The following is a 21,878-nucleotide window of genomic DNA, read 5'->3' as shown; positions in this document are numbered from 1 at the left end:
GCTGGAGCTGCTTCCGAGTTCACCGCTGTACGATCGCTTGTTGCCACCTGGCCATGGTTACCTTAGACGGATCTTGTCTTCTTCGTGTCCCTAACGTGTCCCCTGGCCTTACCACCTGCAGAAGTATGCCTTTATCTTCGTTTGAGTCTTCAACTGGAAGCTGTCCAGAACCGATCCCTGTGCACAGCGACCAACAGGAAACGAAATCCCAAGAAACAAAGTATCCTTCTGTCTAGATGACCCTCGCTGTGGGATCAAGAACACAACAAAGACCCTAGGGTGAAGTATGGAACCTACACAAGTGAAAACGGGAACATCCCGAGCCATGGTTGGTATGTCTAAATGCCTGTTGCTGTTGTATTTCTCCTCTAAACCAATCAATGTCCTCTGGGTCATACTGCCCCCATCCAATGACAGTTGTCTCCCTAAGCCCCTCCTCTGTCAGCCATCTTCAGATTTTTACCGCACGTTCAAGTGTTGGGAGTCCTCGAGTTTTGCTCTGTGAGCTATTTTCTACAGTTTTTTAATTTTTCGACGAAAAATGTTTCTCTCGAAAAAGAGCCTGTGTGCTCTTCTCTCTATCGTCCGACAGCGGGGATGCGTTTGTCTGTGAATTTCAGCACCCCTCAAGGTTAAGTATCATCGAAATTTCTTCTAAGTTTCCTTCGGGCCTACTCCGCACCTCCGGCCATGACCGAGGCGGAGGAGGAGGAAGGAAGATCCCTTTTCAAGCTCTGCACCAGATGCAGACTACGGAACGTGTTTGTGGAGGACAAACACATTCAGTGCCTGGGTCTTCATCCGGACCACAAAGAAGGAGAGTGCGAGATCTGCATCAGCTTCTCCAAGAAAACGATGACGGATCGACACAGTAGACTGGCAACATGGCTAAACGCCAAGGCCTCTGCTCTTTGCCCCAAGCAGTTTCATGTCTCACCCACGACCGGGCGGTTCGAGCAGCAGGCTTCCAAGTCCTTTGAGGGTGCCCAATCGGTGGGGGTCCAAGACAAGGCCAAGCATTGCGAATCCGGTCCCATCGGGGTCGCTGCACAAGCAGGTCCCACGATGGGCAGGGCGCAGTCAACATCTCCATCCTCCTCTATCGCCAGTCAGCGATCGAGCTCCTCCTCAAAAGGGAAATTGTCCAACCTGGCTAAGCTGCGGGAGAAGCCCGGGAAGCCAGAGAAGGAAAAGGCGGCTGCCCTGCCCAAGAAGGCCCCAGCGTCGCAGGAGTCATCTTTGTCAACGATTGAGCTGGTGGCGGCTGCTCTATCGAAGGCCAAAGGGGCTTACCGCGTGAAGGTGTAACCCCTACTCTACCCTGGGTGTCCCTGCCTCTGAGGCGGGTGGCCTCAGCGTGGGCGGTGGCAAACCCTGCTGGCACGCCAGAGAAGAGGATGCTCTCTCTGAGCCCAGCCCGACCCCTCAGGGTGCCAAATGGGGGCGGGGGGAGCATGAAGTACCAGGCCAGCCCCAGCCCATGGAATGTTCGTCCACGGATGACGAGGAACTAGAGTCTCTGCACACGGTCCACGAGGACATGAAGGACGTCAGCGCCGACGATGGCGCGGGGGCTCAACCGAGAGATGTATCCCTGGACATCCGATCGACCATACACATGTTGGTGTCAGAAATTCTGAAAAAATGCTGCAGGCCCCAGTCCCTGTGGCCCCCGATCAGCCTCCGGCTAAATCTGGCCAGGTACGACAGGGAATTGTGATACAGGCTGGGCCCGATTCTGGAGTTCCTTCCCGACGACAAAAGGATGGAGGCGATTGCCTTTTAATAGGAGGGATAGGTGGCTTCAGACCATGCCATCACAGTGGCGATAGACATCCAGCAGATGGGGAACGGTGTCTGCCTTTGTTGTCTAGACTGGCTGAAGGCCACAAATTTCCACCAGGAGGTCCAAGCGAGAGTACTGGACATGCCCTTCAACGGTGATAACCTCTTTGGGAAGGCCGTCAACGAGTCCTTGCAGGCCATCAAGGCGGTGACGGCCCGTGCCCTGGGCACTCTCCAAAAACACTGCTCTTTCACCCCTCTAGAGGGAAGTCGGACAGGTCGACGAAGGTTTTCTCCTCGTCGTACCGCCAGCCCTACAGGCACACGACCCAGGAGGCTCTACAGAGGCTGTTCCAAAGCCTACGGTGGAGGTTATCTGTGCTGTTGTCCTAAAGGTGCAATGCCGACCCCGAAGCAGGACTGAACCGGCCAAGACGTCGGGCCCCCACCCATGCACATCGGTGGGAGGCCGGCTGATGGGGTTAGTCAGCGAATGGGAGAAGATCTCCACCGACAGATAGGCGCGGGAAGCTCTTGCCCATGAACATAACCTGGAGTTTCAGCATAGGTGTCTGCGGATCCCTCCGGTGGCCCGGCAGGTTCAGCACATCCCTCAACTTGGAGGAGGTACGGGCCATGCTACAAAAAGGGGGATGGGAGCTGGTTCCAAGATGACTCTGGGGCTCCGGAGTCTATTCCAGATACTTTTTAGTTGAAAAGAAAACCGGTGCTGGTGGCCCATTCTAGATCTGTGGCATCTCAACAAGTACCTCAAGTCTCATAAAATCAGGATGGTCATGTTGCAGCACGTGCTCGGCCAACTGGAGGAAGGAGACTTCTTGATGTCGCTGGACTTGGAGGACGCCTACTTCCACATCCCCATTCACAAGAAGCACTGAGCGTTCCTACGCTTAGTAGTGCAGGGCCGGCACTACCAGTTCAAGGCCCTCCCCTTCGGACTGAAGTCTGCCCCTAGGGTGTTCACAAATTGCCTGGTGGCGGCCCATCTGCGTTTTTACAGGGAATGCACGTGTACCTGTACCTGGACGACTGGCTCATTCAAGGCCAATTCGCGAGAGTTGGCCGTCACACACACGGAGACTACTGTCCAGCTGCTGACGGATCTGGGATTCTCCATCATTTATCCGAAGTCTGCCTGACGCCATCGCAGAACGTGCTGTTCCTAGGAGCCAGACTCAATACAGTCTCCTGCCTAGCGTCACCCACGGAGGAGAGGGTAGCAGCCATTCTGGGGAAAGTGCAACAACTGTTGTCACTGAAGACCGCCACAGTGCGGACCATCAAGTCGCAGCTCGGCATGCTGTTTTCTTGCATCTACCTTATTGATTGATTGAAGCATTTATTTAATGCGCACACAATTGACCAAATCTAATTCTGGTGTAGGTGAAGTGTGTCATCAAACAGAATGTGGGATCAATCACATGGCAGTAATATCCCTGAAGTCACAGCAAGAGAACAAATTATTTGAAAAGATGAGTTTTTTAAAAAAAAAATTACATTTTTATTTTTGTTGGCAAATGCATACTGCAAACACATACATCAGGGTGAGCATTACATTCAGACCATACATGCATCAGATCAACGGGAACGTTACAATGAAATAGAGCAGCAAGTGAGAAATGATGGCATCACAGCACATCAGAGATGGTGCAACGCTTCAACGCGGGGTTTGGGATGACTCTTTCCCCGATGAAGTCTCATCTAGGCCGTGGAGATAGCGGTTAAAGGCAGTCCAAATGTTCTTGGGGCGGGATCTGGTTGGGATTGTATTGATAAACTCTTCCTCGCAATTGCGGGACCAGGTAAGTAGATTTAGCCATTTTTGGACTAAGGGGGGAGAGGGGCTTTTCCAGTTTTGTAGAATACATTTCTTAGCCACAATGCAACCCACATTCAAAAATGTGGCCATATATTTCGCCCCATCAGACTGCCACACACCAAACAGGGCTCCTAGTGGGTCTGGGTCAACTGGAGTATCACAGATCTCAGTTAATGTCTCCAGGATCTCACCCCAGAATGTGTGTAGGTGATGAGCGTTCTCTGCACCACAGCGAAGGAAAAGTTGAGGGGTGGTTCGGGCGAACCTGGAGATCTTGTATGGAGTATAGTACAGTCTATTGAGTAATTTATACTGAATGGTGCGATAACAGAAGTTAAGGGAAACCCTGCTAGTGTGTGAACACATCTTCCACCACATGTGCTCCGTGAGGTCCAGTTCTAATTCGGTCGGCCAGTCATCCCGGGCCCTGGAGGGTTGTGGCGAGGCGCCCATTAGCAATATCCTGTATAGCGAAGAAACCACCCCACGGGCACCACCCGAGTTGGCAATGTAAGCAATCCTGGGAGACTCCGGGGGCTCAATGGGGAAGGTTGGCCAGGCGGCACGAAAGGCATCACAGAGTCTGTAATATTGCAGAAATTCCAGGGCTGAACCGGAATCGCCCGGCCTCCATGTTTGTGGTGTAATGAATTGCCCATCTGGCTAAAAATCTGTTAGAGCAAGGTATCCCAGGGTCTCCAATGATGCGCCAGGGCCATTGCATGTGTGGGTTCCAGCCTGGGGAATCGCCAGGCAGGGAGCCACTTGTAATACGGGTGGTGTTCGGCACAGGACTTGAATATTCGACTCCAGGCGTGTACAGTGGTATGGACCGGGTCAATAGGGGAGTCCGGCTCATATTGGCGGTGCAGTATCAGTGACATGACATTGATTCCAGCAGCCGCCAGAGCTTCCAATTTAACATGGGGGCGAGGAGGAGGGCCATGGCACCAATGCGAGGTGCATTGTGTCTGAGCACCGGTCCAATACCGCATCATGTCAGGGGCGGTGAACCCACCTTTATCATACGGGGGTGTCATGTCAGACAATTTTTTCCATACTGCCCCAGAGTGCCATAAGAACTGCGCACAAGCCCCATGTAGTCTCGCGAAATATTTCTTTCCGGGCCCAACGGGGACATTGCAAAATATGTATAGCAGCTTGGGGAGTAATACCATCTTGACAAGTGAGAGTCTGCCTGCCAGCGACAATGGGAGGGAGCGCCATTGCTCCATTTTTTCTTCAGCTTGTTGTGCCGCTGCTAAGTAGTTATCGGCTAGTAGTGTTTCTTTAGTCAGGGATATCTGGACCCCTAAGTACTTAACCCCTTCAGGGGACCAGCGCAAGGGGTACTCTGCGGCCGGCTGTGGAGTGGACCTAGTGAGGGGAAAGAGCTTGGATTTGGTGTAATCTATTGTGAATCCAGAGTGGGTACCTATGCGGGTGATGTCCCGTAGTATTGGATCGAGGTTATTGGTGGGGTCTCTAATGAATAGCAGTACATCCTCGGCATAGAGTGAAATGATTTCGGGAACGTCTTTCAACCGTATCCCTTTGCGTGAATGGCGTGCCCTTACATGATCCGCCATTGGCTCTATCGCCAGGGTGAAAAGAATCGGGGAGAACGGGCAACCCTGTAGGGTGCCTCTGAAGAGTGGGATTAGGCCAGACGTCTGGGAGTTGACTCGAACCCTGGCCACTGGTGAGGTGTACAGTAATTTAATGTATCCAATCATGTTTGGTCCAATGCCTATGGTTTCCAGCACCAGCCACATATACCTCCAGGATACCATGTCGAATGCCTTCTGGGCATCAAGCGAGACCGCAACAGCCTTGGTGCCTTGGTCAATTCGGGCCATGACATTGAGGAGTCTCCTAATATTATGGGATGTGGATCTCCCAGGCACAAACCCTGATTGGTCATCATGTACCATATATGACATGATTGGAAGAAAGCGGTTGGCAATCACTTTAGCGAAAACTTTGGTATCAAGGTTCATTAGCGAGAGGGGTCTATACGACCCACATTCATCACCGAGTTTGCCGGGTTTAAGTAGTACTGTGATGGCAGCCTCACGCAAGGTGCGAGGGAGAGAGCCCAGTCGGAGTGCATCATCCCACACCTCAAGGAGTTTAGGGGCCAGGAGTGCAGTGTGCTCCTGATAAAATTCCGCCTTAAGCCCATCGGGGCCGGGTGCCTTGCCTTTAGGGAGACCTGATATGGCCTCAACAATCTCATCCAATACAATCGGAGAGTCCAGTTGGTTTCTGGTTGCGGTGGAGGCACAAGTTGTGGCAATCTGCGCAAGGAGGTCTCTCATATGGGATTTATTGTGTTCGGGAGGTTGGGAGTATAGTTCCGTGTAGAAGTCTGTGAAGACATCCAATATCCGTTGGTCAGACCATTGATTGCCCCTTGTTTATCCCTAACACAAGTGATCTGGGTAATGCCCCACTCTGCCCTCGTCAAGGCAGCTAGTGTTTTGCCAGGTCTATCACCCTCTCCATACTTCCGGGCTGCCTGAGGGCGGCTAAAGTGCTGGACCTCCCTTGTGGCCAATTCATTAAATGAGTGCAACTCTTCACTAATCTGGGAAAGAACAGCAGGGTCAACTGATGCCGGGTGTGCCTGTTCTAGTTCGTGCAATCTGGCTTCCGACCGGCTGAGGGCTGCTCTGATAGTTTTAAGAACCCCCGCCTCCCTGGAAATGGCCATTCCCCTGATAAAGGCCTTAAAGGCGTCCCATCGGGTTGCCATCGTGGTGGTTTGGGATGTGTTGTGTTCAAAGTAGGATTGGATGTCGGCGAGGATGTCTGCCTTAAAGATGATATCCTGAAGGGCGGCCAACCTAAATCTCCACGTATTGATGGTAGGTGGGGGAGGGCACCAAGGTCCAGAGCGAGCAGGACCGGAGCATGGTCTGAGAGCGTGCGGGCAAGTATACATGTATCTGCCACTCTACCCAGCATTCCTCTTGACAGTAGAAACATGTCTATTCTAGAGGGGCTGTTGTGGACTGAAGAGTAGTAGGTGTATTCTCGTGTCTGTGGGTGTAGTGTCCTCCATACATCACGTATATCAAGGGTTGTGCAGTGAGCCAGCAGTCTACGTGACCCACCAGTCAGCTGTCTAGGGGCCGTGCCAGTCCTATCCAAGGTAGTGTCTAGGATAAAATTCATATCCCCACCCCAAATAATCTGCACCCCCGCATAGCCCAGCAGGATGGATGCCACCAGATCAACAAAATCGGGCGTGTCCACATTAGGCCTATAGGTATTCACCAAGAGGTATTCTATATTGGTTATCGTGCAATGTAGTATGACATATCTCCCCTCTGTGTCGATGCAACTCCTGTGCAGTGCAAACTTGAGTGACTTGTGAATCATCGTCAGGACCCCCCTGGCCTGTGTAAGTACGACTTGAAATATCTATTGGGTCCCCGGGATGGGGCCATACACTTTGTGAGGGGGCTCATGGCGTGTGTCTCCTGTAAATATAGTATTTTACATCCATGTCTGTTGGCGTAGGCCATGACTCTACGGGCCTTGGTGTAGTTGCTCAGGCCCCGGATGTTCCAAGACATTACTATAGTAGGCATTCTCGGGGTTCAGGGTACATCCCAGCTCTGTCGCCGTACAATACATTCACCATGTGAAACAACTCTATGCATGTGCCCCGATGCAGTGTAGTGCTCAATTCTGCCTCTGCCATTTCCAATAACAGTCCCCGGCCCATACACCCCCCCAACCGCACCACCCCATCCTCGTGGGTAATGTATCCACCCTCCGTTAAGAACCAAAATCCACATCGATACGGGGTTAGCGATGGGTCCCCAACATGGGTCCAATTCGCTAGTGGCTCAACCGGGGCCAAAACCCAACAATAACGTAACAAAAATGAACATTGCAATCGCAGTGGGGTGCGCTGTTGCCGTGAGGTGGAACTAGGACAGATACGGATAGCGTAGAGTATCAGGCGGTACATAGAACATTAGAACGCATGCTAGTCATCTTGTCCCACACCCCGCTAGTTAACAATGGGGCAAATGTGAGATCTGACGTGAGTGACTGAGGACAGACCTGCGGGGACCAGGGAGGGACCACAGACGGCCTCGCAAAGGTCAATGCCAGGCATGGTTGTTGCGAGCATCCAGTGTGCATGCGTAATTGGGACAGTGGGATGTTGTTACCATCAGCACATTAAGAACAAACAATAATGACTAGGCTACATGATTAAAAATTTGATGGGATTCAGTAATTGGCATCAAGATCCTCATTTGCATTGTGAAGTGGTATCTGAGATTCCATGAATTTCACGGCTTCCTCCGGGATAGTGAAAAAGTACAGTTTTTCCTTGAAGGTGATCTTGAGACGGCTGGAAAAAGGATTGCATAGGGGACGTTGCGTTCCCGTAGTAGTTTCTTGACGCCAAGGAACTGGCGTCTCTCCTGCTGTACCCCAACGGAGAAGTCGGGGAATATACGAATGGTGTGAGTCAAGGCGGAGGTCCCCCTTCTCGCGGGTCATGCGGAGGATGAGGTCTCTATCCCTATAATTAAGGATCCTGGCAATTATAGGCCTGAGGAAGTCCCCTGGCTTAGGGCGTGGTGATAAGGCACGGTGGGCTCGCTCGACCGTAAAGTATGGTGACAGGGCAGGGTCGCCCAGGAGGTCTCTAAGAAGTGTCTCGACTGCCAATTCCATACAGCCCTTGAGGGCATTCTCAGGAACCCCGATAATACGAAGGTTGTTCCTGCGTGAGCGGGATTCAAGATCATCAGATTTTGCCTTTACAGTTTTCATGTCTCGGGTCAGAGTGGCCACCGTGTCCTGCAGCGAGTGTAGACTATCTTCATTTGCCCCAATGCGATTTTCGGCCTCCGTGATTCTATTTCCCGCCTGGTCGACACGAGATTTGAGGGATGCCACATTGGCGTTAATGTCATCAAGCTTTTCATGGAAGGAAGCAACATTTTTGGCCATGGATTCCAACATTGCGGTGAGATCCAGAGCAGATGCACTGGAGGAGGGCACATGGTCAGAGTCCTCCTGGACGGGTGCCTCGGGCTCAACCTCCGCACGAGGGGTGGCCTTTGCGAATTTGTCCATGGCGCCCACCTTATTGGCCCCTCTAGATCTATTAGACAGTGCTGATGTGATTGAGGGGGCCCGTCGGTTCAGACCCGGCGTTATGCAGGACACAGGTGTGTAATAACAGATTCAGTTCCCAACGACGGAGCCAGGAGTAAGAGACGGCCCACCACTTGCTATTGATGGCAATTTGTGATGAGGTTCCAAGAAGTATTCAACGGCGCCATTGCGCCTAGGTGCAATTGGGTTAGTTGGTGGTGCAGCCCTCAGTATTGAACGTATCTGGTAGCAAAGGGGCGCGTTATGCAGCAGCCCGGGTGGAGTTAGGGGCCACAGTAGAAGTGGGGCGTCTGCCCGTCAGAACGTTGGAGGGGTGGTGCCGTTGGGGGACACGCAGCGGGCGCGTTGGGGCATACACAGCTGCTCCGGGTGTCAGGCCGCCTATAATTAAATGTCACCAAGCCGGAGGCAGGGGAGGTCCGTGATGACTACTGGACAAGTTGGCCGTGGCCAGGTGTATCATGTGCCCATGTTAGGCAGAAACCTGTGCAGTTCCCTTAGGGACCACTGCAAAAAGTTTAAGACTACAGGAGTATGCAGTAAACCCAATTGGTAGCAGTCTACACCACCCAGATTTACCTGGTAGCTGTGGCTGAGCAGTCAGACTTCTCTCAAGAAGAGTTAGGCAGTATATAGAGTATACACACTAGGGCTAAAAATACAGTAGCACAAGCAAACACTGACCAGAGCTTTGGTATAAAAGTATATAATTATTTATTTAAAAACACACTTGTAAAATACACTGGCACTAATATGTCAAGCAAGTTCAAACACAGTCACTATAAGTATATACACCTCCCTAGTTAATTGTTTGACAAGTCTAGGTTAAGACACCACTTATTTAGCAAAACAGAGGTGAACGCGTAACCGTAGATGGCACTCCAATAATTTGTTTAAAAAGGGAGAAAAAAGGCAGAATAGGAAAATCACACAGTACCAACACTTTTAAGAACCCCCAGCAAGTCAAGAAAGGCAGGGTCTACTGTAGAGCAAAAAGTTCATAGGCCAGGCCCACTTTTGGAGAGAGCAAGGCGGAATGTGCCCAAGATCACACAGTGGAAATGCACTCAAAGTCTTTGCAGAAAAGTCAAGAGGTTGGATCAAATCAGAAAGGTAATGTTAACAGGTCCGAGGTCACCCCAGGATAGAGAGTCAAGGATTTACGGGACACTTTGGACAATCTGTTGCAAGGGAGACCAGGCAGGTCACAGTACCTGAAATGGTGAGAAAGCTCTAGCGGAGGCAGTTGTAACTGGCAGCGGGTGCAAGTCGGGGCTTCGTCCAGGGGAAGAGATGATCTCGACGTGGAGGAAAGCTGGAGGTCGTTGCACTGCCAGGGAAGAAACCAGCCGCGGAGTTTCCCGGTTAAAAGGTACTACCTTTTTATTTACAGTAGTGGTGAAGCGTGGCTATCCGGCCGCCGGGGTGCTTGGCACGGGCGATTCGACCACGAGACGATCCAGGAAGGCGAAAAAGGCGAACTGGTTGGTCCCACCAGCTCCAAGGGAAGAAGACTCTCCTGGAAGAAGATCTCCTCTGTCGTCGGGAAAGTAGTGAGTTTCGTACAGCAGGGCTCCACCGGTGGTGTCGTCGTCGTCGTAGATGGCTCAGCTTCTCCCCTCTTCGGATTCTTTAGGTCCTGTGGTGACTTCTCAAGTTCCAGTCCCCAAAGCCCTGCTTTTATGCAGCAAAACCCCCATTCATCAGCGTAGCTGTCACTCAAACATGCTAAGTGGTGAGCCAGCGACTCACCACTGGGCCAATCACACAAGAGTGCGACTTGAGTTGCCAAGGAAACTCAGTCAAGGGTGCCTAATCCCCCTGCCACACATCCTGTTGACCCCAGACAGAGTGGCACCATTTGGAGGGCTTCTGTGGAGAAGCCCGCCAAAAAGTGGAACAAAAGGCTTGACTTGGGTTAGAGTTTCAGAGGCGAACACAAACGCCATTTTAAAACCGAGTCCTGGCAAAAAGACCCAACCGGGGAATAAATATTAAATAAATAACCCGGCGGTATCTTTAACATTGCACCAAAAAGTGGTGCGTTTAAAATGAATGGGAAAATCCCATAGGAAATATTCCGGTGGAATATTTTGCGTGGTATCCACTGCCACCAGCCAGAAACTCAACAAGGGGGGACTGGACAGTGCCCCCTTGAAAAACAGTCCCAGGGGCAATCTAATTACCCCTACCTGTACTTCCACAATATGATGGTTTGTACTGGTTCTGTTCACAATTTAAGACTAGTAAAGCCAATTGTGACTTTATATGCCCTGGGAGACAGTAGTCAGTCCCAGGGTATGGAGTCTATGTTTGGGGGTCACTATGACACCCCTGTGTTACTGCACTGAGGGTGCTGTGTAACACACATACCAAAAACACATGAAGCCCTATGGAGTAAAAGACCCCATAGCCCATAAAACACATTACATAGTCAAAGGACATTCTCAAATCATGCCTAAGAGTGGGAGAAAAAGAGTCTCACTCTTAGCAGGAGAAAAAAATAAACCCCAAAAAATCCAGCAAAGCTGCTGGGGGACTCACTAGGTTTGGGAAATTAGCCTTAACAGAGAATTCTCCCTAACAGCCCAGTCGGTCCCAATAGGAGTGAGAGCCTTAATGTGGGGCCGCCTCCCTGTAGGCGAGGTCAGGCCATGCTGTGGTTGGGACAGTCCAGGGTGAGCAGGGGGGGGCACACACAGCGGAGAGGCACCCCCCTGGATGTTACAAGCAGGAGGGATCAATACCGCCCCCCCCCAGCGCCTCACCTGCTCGTAGTGCGCTCGGCGCAGTTCCGGCCTGCTATGGGCGGTGGAAGGCTGCAGTTGCTTCCCAGGCACCGCAGACAGGCCAGGACACAGCGCCGCAACACAGGTACCTGGGGCGTTCCAGGAGAGTGGCAGATGGGGGGGCCGAGTCCTCCGCACCTCGCGGCCAGATACAGGAGGGGCCGCAACCCCCGGGGAAGGAGGGAGACTCACTCCCCGGTGCACGCCGCAATCCAGCAGCAGGGCGATGAGGGCCGGCAGGCAAGCCCGATCCAGCCGATAATCCGGGGCGGGGTCTCCGCCGGGGAGGTCCGCCATCAAGCACGCGGCAGCGCCGGAGAGCGCAGGCCGCAAAGTCATGGACAATGTAGCGGGTCCTCCGGAGCTCGATGCAGTCCAAAACTCGGTCCGGGCAGGCAGCAGGTGTCAGGTAGCAGCCCAGCAAGTTGTATGGCGATGGCAGCAGAGTGGACCGCCGATGAGGCCGGATTAAGTTCCTCGATTCAGGGAGCTCTGCAGCTAGGCAGCCATTTTCGGGCTGCTCAACACCTCCCCCTGTCCCCCCCCCCCCCCTTGAAAAGATGAGTTTTTAAACCTGCACGGAATGTTAAAAAGGAATTAGTGTACCTTATCTTCCGACCTTAGGGCCTGAGCGGAGTGGTAGAAGTTCAGCTTATCCCTCGGATAGCTTGGTGCCAAACCATTAATACATTTAAACACCAGACCTCTAATCTTGAACTTTATACGATCCTGAAGTTGGAGTATTTTTAGGTGTGCCAAACACTAGTCTGACTGCTGCGTTTTGTGCCCTTTGTAGGTGGTGGATCTGTTTTGCCAGAACTCAAGCAAGGAGTCTGTTACAGTAGTCTAGTTTCGAATTAACTAGAGCTCCCACAACCAAAGCGCGGTCAGTCTCAGGCACATAAGGGAGAGCTTGCCGCAACAGCCGTATGTTATGAAAAGCTGACAGCACTTTACCTGAGATTTGACCATTGCAGCCCAGATCACTCTGCCATATGCATCCCAGGTTTTTTACTGTGGAAGCATATTTGAGTCTTGAGCCCAAAAATAGAGGTGGGGGTGGACTACAATTCCTCTCCAATACATGTTTTGGTCTAAAGAGAATCGCCTCTGTTTTCTTTAAGTTAAGCTGTGTTAAGGAGAATTCTCAGAAATCTTCTAATTCCGTTCTACCTTGGAGACACCCAGCACTTTTGCTGGACTTTGGGACTTTTTAATTTCTTACCTAGAGAGAGCGAGACCTTTTGTCCACTCTCTCATGTACAAACTCCATTAGCATCATCTTTACATTGTGTCACACAGCACCTTCAGTCCGACTTCTCTCCGACTTCCCAAAGGTTTAAATAACTTCTCTTGGTTAAACTACTGTTTCCAAGAGCATTGAAGTGAAATTGACTTTACTTAAAATATGTAACTTTTTAGACCCAGCACACACTATCTTAACATAGGGTGCTGGAGGGGTTACTTAGTATACCCTTTGTCTAGTTTCTTATGTACCATTTTAATGTTACCCTTTCTACAATTAATGGCTGGTGTTAGTGGTTTACTTTTTACTACCATTGTGTGTTTTACTGCGGGCTGCATTCGCAGCTGCAGTAAGGCACTCATGGGTGCCCATTTTGTAAAAATGGCCCCGGTTTTCTTTTTTCACCATTTCTTGCTGGAAAGGTCCTTCTTGAGATTTACTCTGCGCGCCAAGCCAGGTTTGGTCCCTTTGTTTGTCGGGAATCACGAGTGAAGCCTGCTCTGGCTCCAGTATGTCTGGCAGGGGCAGGAAGTTGGGGAGGTGCCCGAAACTCCCTATGCTTAATCCCCATGGTTAAAGGAATGCACCCATCGGACTGCAAGGAAGTCCTTGCCAAGGCCAGAGCGTCGTCGACTCTTAAATGCTACGGTCACAAGTGGAAGCATTTCGCTAAGGGGTGGCGGTCACAGATCACCACCCCTCCTAGGGTCACGGCCCTGCAGCTTCTTCCATACTTGTCCTTGGCCAAGGCCGGACCGGTACACGCCTCTATCAAGGTGAATCTGGCGGCTATCTCACCCTACACCAGGTCTGCAGAAGATCATCTCTTTGGTTCCATCGTCTCATCGAGGAGTTCCTCAAAGGTCTGTTTTGATCTTTCCTGTCTGTGAAGACTTTTGCCCCGGCGTGGGAGCTCAATGTGGTGCTGATGAGGCTCATGGGGGGGGGCCCCCTTCAAGCCAATGCATCAGACCCCTCTCAAGTTCCTCCCGTGGAAGACAGCTTTCCTTGTGACCATTACCTATTGCCAGGAGGGTGGGTGAGATCCAGGCCCTATGCTGCAAGCAGCCATACCTGACTTTCCGCTATTCCAGGGTGGTCCTACGGCCGCACCTCTCCTTCATGCCGAAGGTTCTGTCGGAATTCCACCTCAACCAGCCTTTGGTGTTATCTGTGTTTTTTCCAAAGCCTACGTCACCGCCTGAAAGGGCCATGCATTCGATGGACGTTGCTTGTGCTCTAAAGTTCTATGTGGCACGCACAAAGAGTTTTCCGAAGGCTTCTCAGCTGTTCGTGATCTTTGGTCATGTGAACCATGAGAAGGCCTTGTCCAAGGCTTCCATCTCAAGGTAGCTCTCTGGCTGCATCACACACTGTCATCGGTTGGCGGCCCTACCGCTGCTCAGCCGTACGAGAGCCCACTCTACCAGAGCGATCACTGTGACAACAGCGTTCCTGTCCAGAGTGCCCCTGCTGGACATCTGCAGGGCTACTACTTGTAGGTCCACGCACACCTTCACGCGATTCTACTGCCTCAACGGGGATTCCAGGGAGGAGTCCAGAGTTGACCAAGCAGTGCTATGCAATCTGTTCGCTTGAGGTGAGCCTGTTCCGGAGGTTAGAGTAATTGCTTCTGTTGAGCCTTGCCACCTCCTGTGGTTGTGTAATGTTGTACTGTTATGTATTCTTTATTCATGAGCATGTGAATCCATGCCGGACCCCATGCTGGAGAAGGAGCAAGTTACTTACCTGGAACTATTGTTCTCCAGCATTGGTCTGGCATCCATTCACATATGAACCCTCCCTCCTACCCCTCTGCGCCTTTTCTTGTTCATACTGCCACTTGCTTACCACAACTGAAGGTGGCTGCCAGAGGAGGGGCTTAGGGAGATGACTGTTGAGATGACTGTCATTGGATGCGGGCTAGTAGGACCCAGAGGACAGTGATTGGTTTAGAGGAGAACTACAGTTTGTAAGTGAACGTGAAAATGTTCCCGGCCTGACTGGTAATATTCATGAGCATGTGAATCCATGCCAGACCCATGCTGGAGAACAATAGTTACAGGCAAGTAACTTGTTACTTATTGTTCTCTCTGTGTGCACTCATCAAACTACTCTCTCACTTTTCCTGAGACTAAGCCTTAACTGATCACCTACCTTACCTTGACTGGCTTATGGCTAACCTTTCAGTCTCTCTCCTATTTACCTTAAATATGGTGGCCTCCCAAAATCTTCCCACTAAGTGCTGATTTTGGAAATCATTCTTAACATCCACTCACACAAGATGTTTAATGGCCTATCTCAGGCTAGGGAATTGTCTACACCAGTACAAAGCAAATTAGCGGGGACATGGCTAAATCAGAGTGAGCACGTATGTGTGCAGTGGCCGTTTTAGACCTGCCTTATGCTTTCCCAGGACAAAGCGATGACCAAAAAACAAAATGGCAGAGTAGCTCTTTTTTAAAAAAAAACTTTAGTACACCAAGGTACGTTGGGCTACTAATGTAGTACATTTTCTTCACCCCTGTTGAAGTCAAGACCAAATTACAACTTTTAACAGCGTATTCCCTCAAACCAATGTAGGGTGTTCAATCACACTACGGCCGAAACCAGGATACTTCAAAAGCACCCCTGTCCGAGGGGCCGTATGGGCTACCAGAGGACCATATGGTAAAAAAGGTTACTCTGGCAGGGGGTTTCATTAAGTGTCCCTCCGACCACAAAGAGAGGTCAGAGACCCTAAAGCAAAAGGGGGGGATAAACAAAAATAATATGGGTCTGATAAAATGGGACCGCAGACCCCCCAAAATGAGATTTTGCCCGATCAGGTACCCTTTACAAACTTTGGTCTATCTTTTAGTTGTATATCCTGTCTTGCCTCTAGTTTAGTTGGTTTTAAATCTCTTGACAGAGGGCTGTAGAAAAATCTCCCGAACTGACTGGCCTAGTTATTCTATGATGGAAATGAGTGTTTCTCAGAAGAAACTAATCTTATCTTATGATTCAACTAGAGCAGTGTGTTCAACAAACAAAACGGGGCGATATCGGGTACTGTGACATCAGTTGTTGGTTTGGTTCTGATACTAAACACTTTTTTATAATGCATGGTTTTAAGTATTATTTTGTTCCAAACCTGAAACATCTAGCATAGTGGATAACAGTGTTGCAAGTAATCTAATGAAAAGAATCCTGCGGATCCGTGACCAAAACCCTGCATTAAGTCTCCGCACAGGTGACCAGGGACGCAGACTCTTCCTGGTGTACTGCGGGAGGATCACCTGGGAGGAAACGGGGCCCAGGTTGGTGAGCAGATTCCATTGAATGAGATTATGTATTTGTCCCCTGAAAGGAGGTGCCTTTTTGGGTTGCCAAAACAGGTGATTGCATATTGCTATTCTAGTGTCCCTCCACGCACAAAATCTGTGACCCGAGATATAAGCCCCCTCGGGTGCAGGCAATTAGGAGTGAAAGGAGCTGGAACTGTGACTGGAATGCGAGCTGTAGCAGAAGGAAGATGGCGTGAGACTGGCAAACCAAGCCGAAGTGGGAGAACAAGTGGGACGCCAGAACGTGGAGACAGCAGATTTTACCCGTCTGGTCTGACAGGGCACTCTTCCCCCCCCAAACTCTGAAGTGCAGAGGCTGTGCAGTGAATGACGTGCAGGAGAAAGGTCTTTTCACATGTGAGCCTGATTGCTGTGGTTGCCGAGACCAAGGCAAGAAGTAATTGTTCAGCCACAGGTTTTGGGAGTGAAAGGAGCTCCCAAAACATATTGCTGGACTGTAGACACCTTTTCAGGAGAAGGGTGTAGGTGCCCATCGAGCCAGAAGCAGTAGAAGTTGTGGCAGAAGTCAGGAAAGCAGTGCGACCTGCAGAGCAAGTGTCTAAGAAGCCTGTGAGTGAAGTACAGCGTTAACATTGCGCAATCATTGCCGGCAACAGTATCCAGCTCCTTGTTAACTCGAGTAAGACTTTAAGCGAGTAGAAGATGTTTGTTGCATCTAAAATACTCTGAACAATGGAAATGTAGCACTTCCTTATAACGATAAGTCTTTTACTCACGTGAGAAACTAGTGTGACTAAAACCCATTGTTCCACTATTCTAAGACTGTTATTGCTTTAAGGAGTGGTTGCATGTCCCTAATTATAGAGAGGGAACGCTGCTAGGTCCATTACCAAATACCTAACTTGACAATACAAAAGTAACAATCTACATCGGAGGATGGTTGTGTGTGCCTAATTGCGATTCCCAAAGGAGACCTGAACTCTATCCTTTACTTTCACACAGGAATACAATTAAATACCAATCTTAAACCTTGAAAACTACTATATCAAGAAGTGGTTGTGTGCCTAATTCTAAATTTCAAATAAAGACTGAATTCTATTCTTTATTCTAACACAGCTTTCCTTTCATTTAAAGAATTTTAAGTGTATAACAATTGAAGAAGACCAGCATTGCCCAAGGCTAGAGTCTCCCCATATTTACACTGAAACCAATGTTTCCCAGAGTTAAGGAATCTAACTGTACTGTGAAGTTGATACAAGTGCATTGGCCTAAGATACAAGTGTGCATATATTACCCGAAGCTAAGAGTGGCACCAAGGCTTCTGGGTAATGGATCGGGATACTAACTAGCAGAAAGTTGAAGATAAAGTTGGGGAAGGGAGACCGTTGCTTGTAAAGACTTTTTTGAAGTTGACAACCTGTAGTGCTAGAGACTGTGGGAGATAGAGAGAAGTGAGTCTCCAAGACAGTCAGGTTATTGTTGAGGCAGACAGACAAGGGAGGCAAAGAGGCTGCCCCTTTTGAAGAGTTATTCAGACGAAGAGTGGCTTGCCTGCTTGAAGTTGTTGAAGTACTTTGAAGTATATCTTGTCGAAGCCCTTCTTAAAAAATAAAAATCCCTGAAGCTGTGGTAGTAGTCCAAAGTACTGAGCAATAGTGGTATATCTGGTTATCAGTGGAAGCAGTATTATAGTAGTCAAAACTAAGAGGAGTACTGTGAGACAAAGATGGCTATTCTCATAGTGAATGAAGTAGAACTGAAGTTGTTAAAAGTTGAAGCAGCAGTACCAGTAAGTCATCCTGACAAATATACCTTTGTGAAGCTCAAAACTGTAACCAAGAGAATACAAACTGTTAACTAAGAACTGTGTATCACTGGTGTTAATGAATGTTGAATTTCTTTTTCAACTGTGGCAAGTCTTCTTGAGGAAGGTGACAAAGCATCGTGGCTGGGTTTACCATTGGTACTATTTGGATAAAGTGGAAAGTGGATATTTCACCAAGAGGAAGATTTTTTTTTTTATTGAAAAATCTAGTTTTAACATACATAAAAACTTTTTTCAATTCCACGAACATAACTCAAAATGCTCTTACAAAACCGATAGCTCTTCACGTCAGAAAGAGAAAGTAAGTGAACAAAAGCAAAGATAAAGACAAATCAGCCAGTTTGTACATAACATGCGAAGAGTCAGTTCTATCCCAGTTCATTTCCTCCAAAACACAAAATAAAGGCTTGAGATGACTGCTCAAAGCGGGCATTTCAGTAGTGCATCTAGATAGTTCACAATTGCACCAACATGTTTAACATTTGCACCAGATGAAATCTTAAGCCACCAAGCGAATATGTCGTTATCTAAAGGAGCAAATTGACTCAGGTGTACAGAACGCATGGCACTAGTTTTCTCACACTCGATGACTAAGTGTTTCAGTGATTCGACTGCCAAGGAACAGAAACGGCATAGATTGTCTTTTGCCAGTTTATCTTTTCTTTGCCAGAGAATTTCCTTAGATTTCAAAATGTTCAGTCGAAACCTTAGGAATTGCTCACGGTAATAGCGAGATGGAGAATGCATTAAATAATGCGACTGGAAATGTAACTTTTTTTGACCAATGCCTAGCCAGTTTGTTGAGGACAGTTTTTCCCCGTTCGTCGATGTTGATCCAAGCCCAAGATTCAAATTTCTTTTTTGTGTATTGTGGTCTAGTGAAAAGATCAAACTCGGAGATTCACGCGGCATCGACCCAGGCTTGTACTCTGAGACACCACATGTCTAATAAGGTAACATTATTGTCAGAATAGGTTTTGTTGAATATTCGATAGGTGGGCATTGGATTTTCAACAGACATTTTTCGCATTAGTGTGATTGATTTCCAGATCACGTGGCTATACAAGGAGTTCAGGGACGGTTCGTCTCATAAAGATATCATTGAGACACATTGTGGTAGGTGGAGAACATAGTGCAAAAAACGCCCTTCTAAAGAGTTCGAAATATGCTCGCTGATGTTCCAGCTGACCTCAGCTCCGAAAGTTAATATAGGAACTACTTTTGCAAGTAGAACGTCAAAAGCTATGGTAAATTTTCTTTATCCCTGGTTCTGTTTATTTTTGCCGCTTGGAAGGCAAGACTCATGGTTTTTTGTTTCAGATCTTTCACCCATTGGTGTTCATAGATGGAGTTATTGAACTGCACACCCAAGTATCTTATAGGGTCTACAGTATCAAGGAACTGGCCACCTACAGCCCACCTAAACGCCTTAGCCTTTTTACCTGAGGAAGAGATCTACTGGTGGAAATGTGGTTGACAAACGTTTCCATTGACTTTTAAATAGCAATAACTGATTTGAGACATTTCTTTCTTTGTTTGAACACCAACAAACCTGTGAAGGGACATCACCCAGGATATTAGACTGTGAAGGTTATTCATTTGATGTTACATTGCCAAATATATATTATTTATGTATTTGTTGCTTAGTGTGAGGGCCAGATATCCTGTGTTATTGTGTTCCCTTAGCTTCGGTTAGGCAGGGTAATCCTCAGCACAATAAGCATAGTGAGTCATTTTTTTCAACATAATTTCTTTAACAAAATGAATGGCAAATGTTGGTAAATCAACAAGCAGTTGTCTGCCTCGCATTACCAACCACTCACACTAAGATGGCTTTTCTGTCTCTGTATTGATCAACCAGCGTACAATATTTATGCATGCTCTATAAATGAAAGTTCAGTTTTTTGTATATGTGTTTGACCACCCCGTTATCCTATAAGTTTTGTATAACTGAGATTCTGGAGGATGTTCATATTCCTGACATTAAACTTTCTTGCACACATGTAGCCAAGGGTTGTGTGATTTAATGTTCAAATTATAAAAGGATAAAGTATTGTTTTGTTTAACCGTTTCCAACTTCATGAACAGCACACTGTTTCCAGTTAAGCACATTGCTAGTATATTTAAAAATGCATGCTTCAGACCCAAGTTGATATTTAGGTGCCACATGTAAATCTTTTGTTAGAATGAGCCTCACTCTTCGTTACCCCAGAGCATGACTCCCTGGACAACTCTTGCATTGTGGCAGCAGTTAATGTATTCCTTCTCGGTTATGTCCTTTTAATATGATGTCAACTTAACAATCAGAATTTTTAATATACTTGCTATCCTGTCTTTTCTTGCCCCTTCTTCCCTCCCCTTTAAAGTGTGCTGTGCTGTACACTAGTTGTGGGGGACAACGTCGACTACGTATCCATAACCTCTCCCTGAATTGCTGCACTCAATTGGCTGATCTATACAGGAACTGCGAGACAGATACACTCATCAATTACTTTGCCAAGTTTGGTAAGTGATTGGCGTATGAAGCATACTAATAATTTATTTTTTAATAAGATTTCCCACACAATCGCAAAGTAGACTATTTACAAGGTTAAATCCCAACTTTTTCTCTCAAGGCAGAAAAGAAGCCTGGTTTGAATATCAATGCCAAAATGTCCCTGTATGGTCTGTAAAGTTGTTGGGAATCTAAATCCAAGATAGAATATTACTTTATAAGATCAAAAAGCATGATGTTCTATAATCCCAAGTAATGTTCAGCCTTATGTATACCAGTTTTTATTAAGATCTCAGTGAAGTTTCTCTCCATTAATGTGCACTCTTGAGTTACTTCCCTCCAGTTGCAGGACCCAAGAATCCTCATTTCAGAAATGGTTTTAAATTGTAAATGCAAATCGGTATGCTGCTTTTCAAAGACCAGTTTCCGTTTAATTTCCCAGCTTCTCCAGCATGGGATCTGGCATGGATTTACATGCTCATGAATATTCCCAGTCGTCAGGCTGGGAATCCTTGGTAAAAGAAAAAATCTGTTTGTTTCATTTCGAAACTGTCTTTCTCATAACAACCAATCACTGAGCTCTGGGTCATACTGCCCCCAGCCAATGACTGCCCTCTACTTAAGCCCCTCCTCTGGCAGCCATCTTCAGATTTTTACCGTACATTCAAGTGTTGGGAGTCCTCGTGCTTAGCTCTCGAGCTTTTGCTGCGATTTTCGCTTTTTTGAAAGAGGTTTCTCTATTTTTCGGTCAATCGAGCCCATGTGCTCCATCGATCATCCTTCCAATTAACGGGGACCCGTTTTTCAGATTCTTCAGCGCCCCTGAAGGGCGGATTTCGTAGAGTTTCTTTGTGGAAGCTTCCAATAGATTCTTCAGGCCTCCACCTTGTGGATCATGCCGGAGGAGAAGGATTTCCCTTCCCTTTTCAAGCTTTGCTCTGACTGCGGTTTGCAGAATGTGCACATGGACGACAAACATTCCCAGTGCCTGTACCCAACGTATAAGGAGGAGGATTGTGCGTTTTGCCGTGATCTCTCGAAACGCACGTTGAAGGATCGGCGTAAATAGCTGCAAGAGTGACTGCAGGCCAAGGCCTCTGCAACGGGTGGTTCCCAGGGGGGGGCATGAGCGGGCTTTTAAGTCCTTTGAGGGCGCCCCACCCGTGGGGTTCCAACAAAAGGCCAAGCACCGCAAGTCCACCACCGTCGGGAGCGCTGCTGTGGCGGGCTCTGCGACGGACAGAGCGCGTTCGACATCCCCAGCTACATCGGTCTCCAGTCAACGCTCTGGATCTTCATACAAGAGGAAGTTGGATTACCCGGGTAAGCTAAAGGTGGCCCCGGAGACGACCAAGGAGAAGGCAAAACGGGGTACGGCGTCCGGCAGAGAAGGCCAAAGGGGGTCGAGGGTCCGATACGACCCCCGAAGAAGTCCAAGCAGGACAAGGGGCCCGGCCTGAC

General features: G+C 48.6%; 1 protein-coding gene across 3 annotated transcripts in view; it reads left to right on the top strand.

Moving 5' to 3' along the window:
• SEC24C (SEC24 homolog C, COPII coat complex component) overlaps window positions 1-21,878 on the top strand; it is a 1,750,167-nt gene that overhangs the window by 1,359,810 nt on the left and 368,479 nt on the right. For all 3 annotated transcript variants that reach the window (XM_069610689.1, XM_069610688.1, XM_069610687.1), the window contains one exon: window positions 20,290-20,428. In XM_069610689.1, the coding sequence (XP_069466790.1) occupies window positions 20,290-20,428 (139 nt within the window). The remainder of the gene's footprint in view (window positions 1-20,289; window positions 20,429-21,878) is intronic.

This window comes from Ambystoma mexicanum, chromosome 8 (genome assembly GCF_040938575.1).
Source record: "Ambystoma mexicanum isolate Mex_15411 chromosome 8, UKY_AmexF1_1, whole genome shotgun sequence".
Taxonomy (NCBI): Eukaryota; Metazoa; Chordata; class Amphibia; order Caudata; family Ambystomatidae; genus Ambystoma; species Ambystoma mexicanum.
This window is presented reverse-complemented; position numbering and strand designations above follow the sequence as displayed.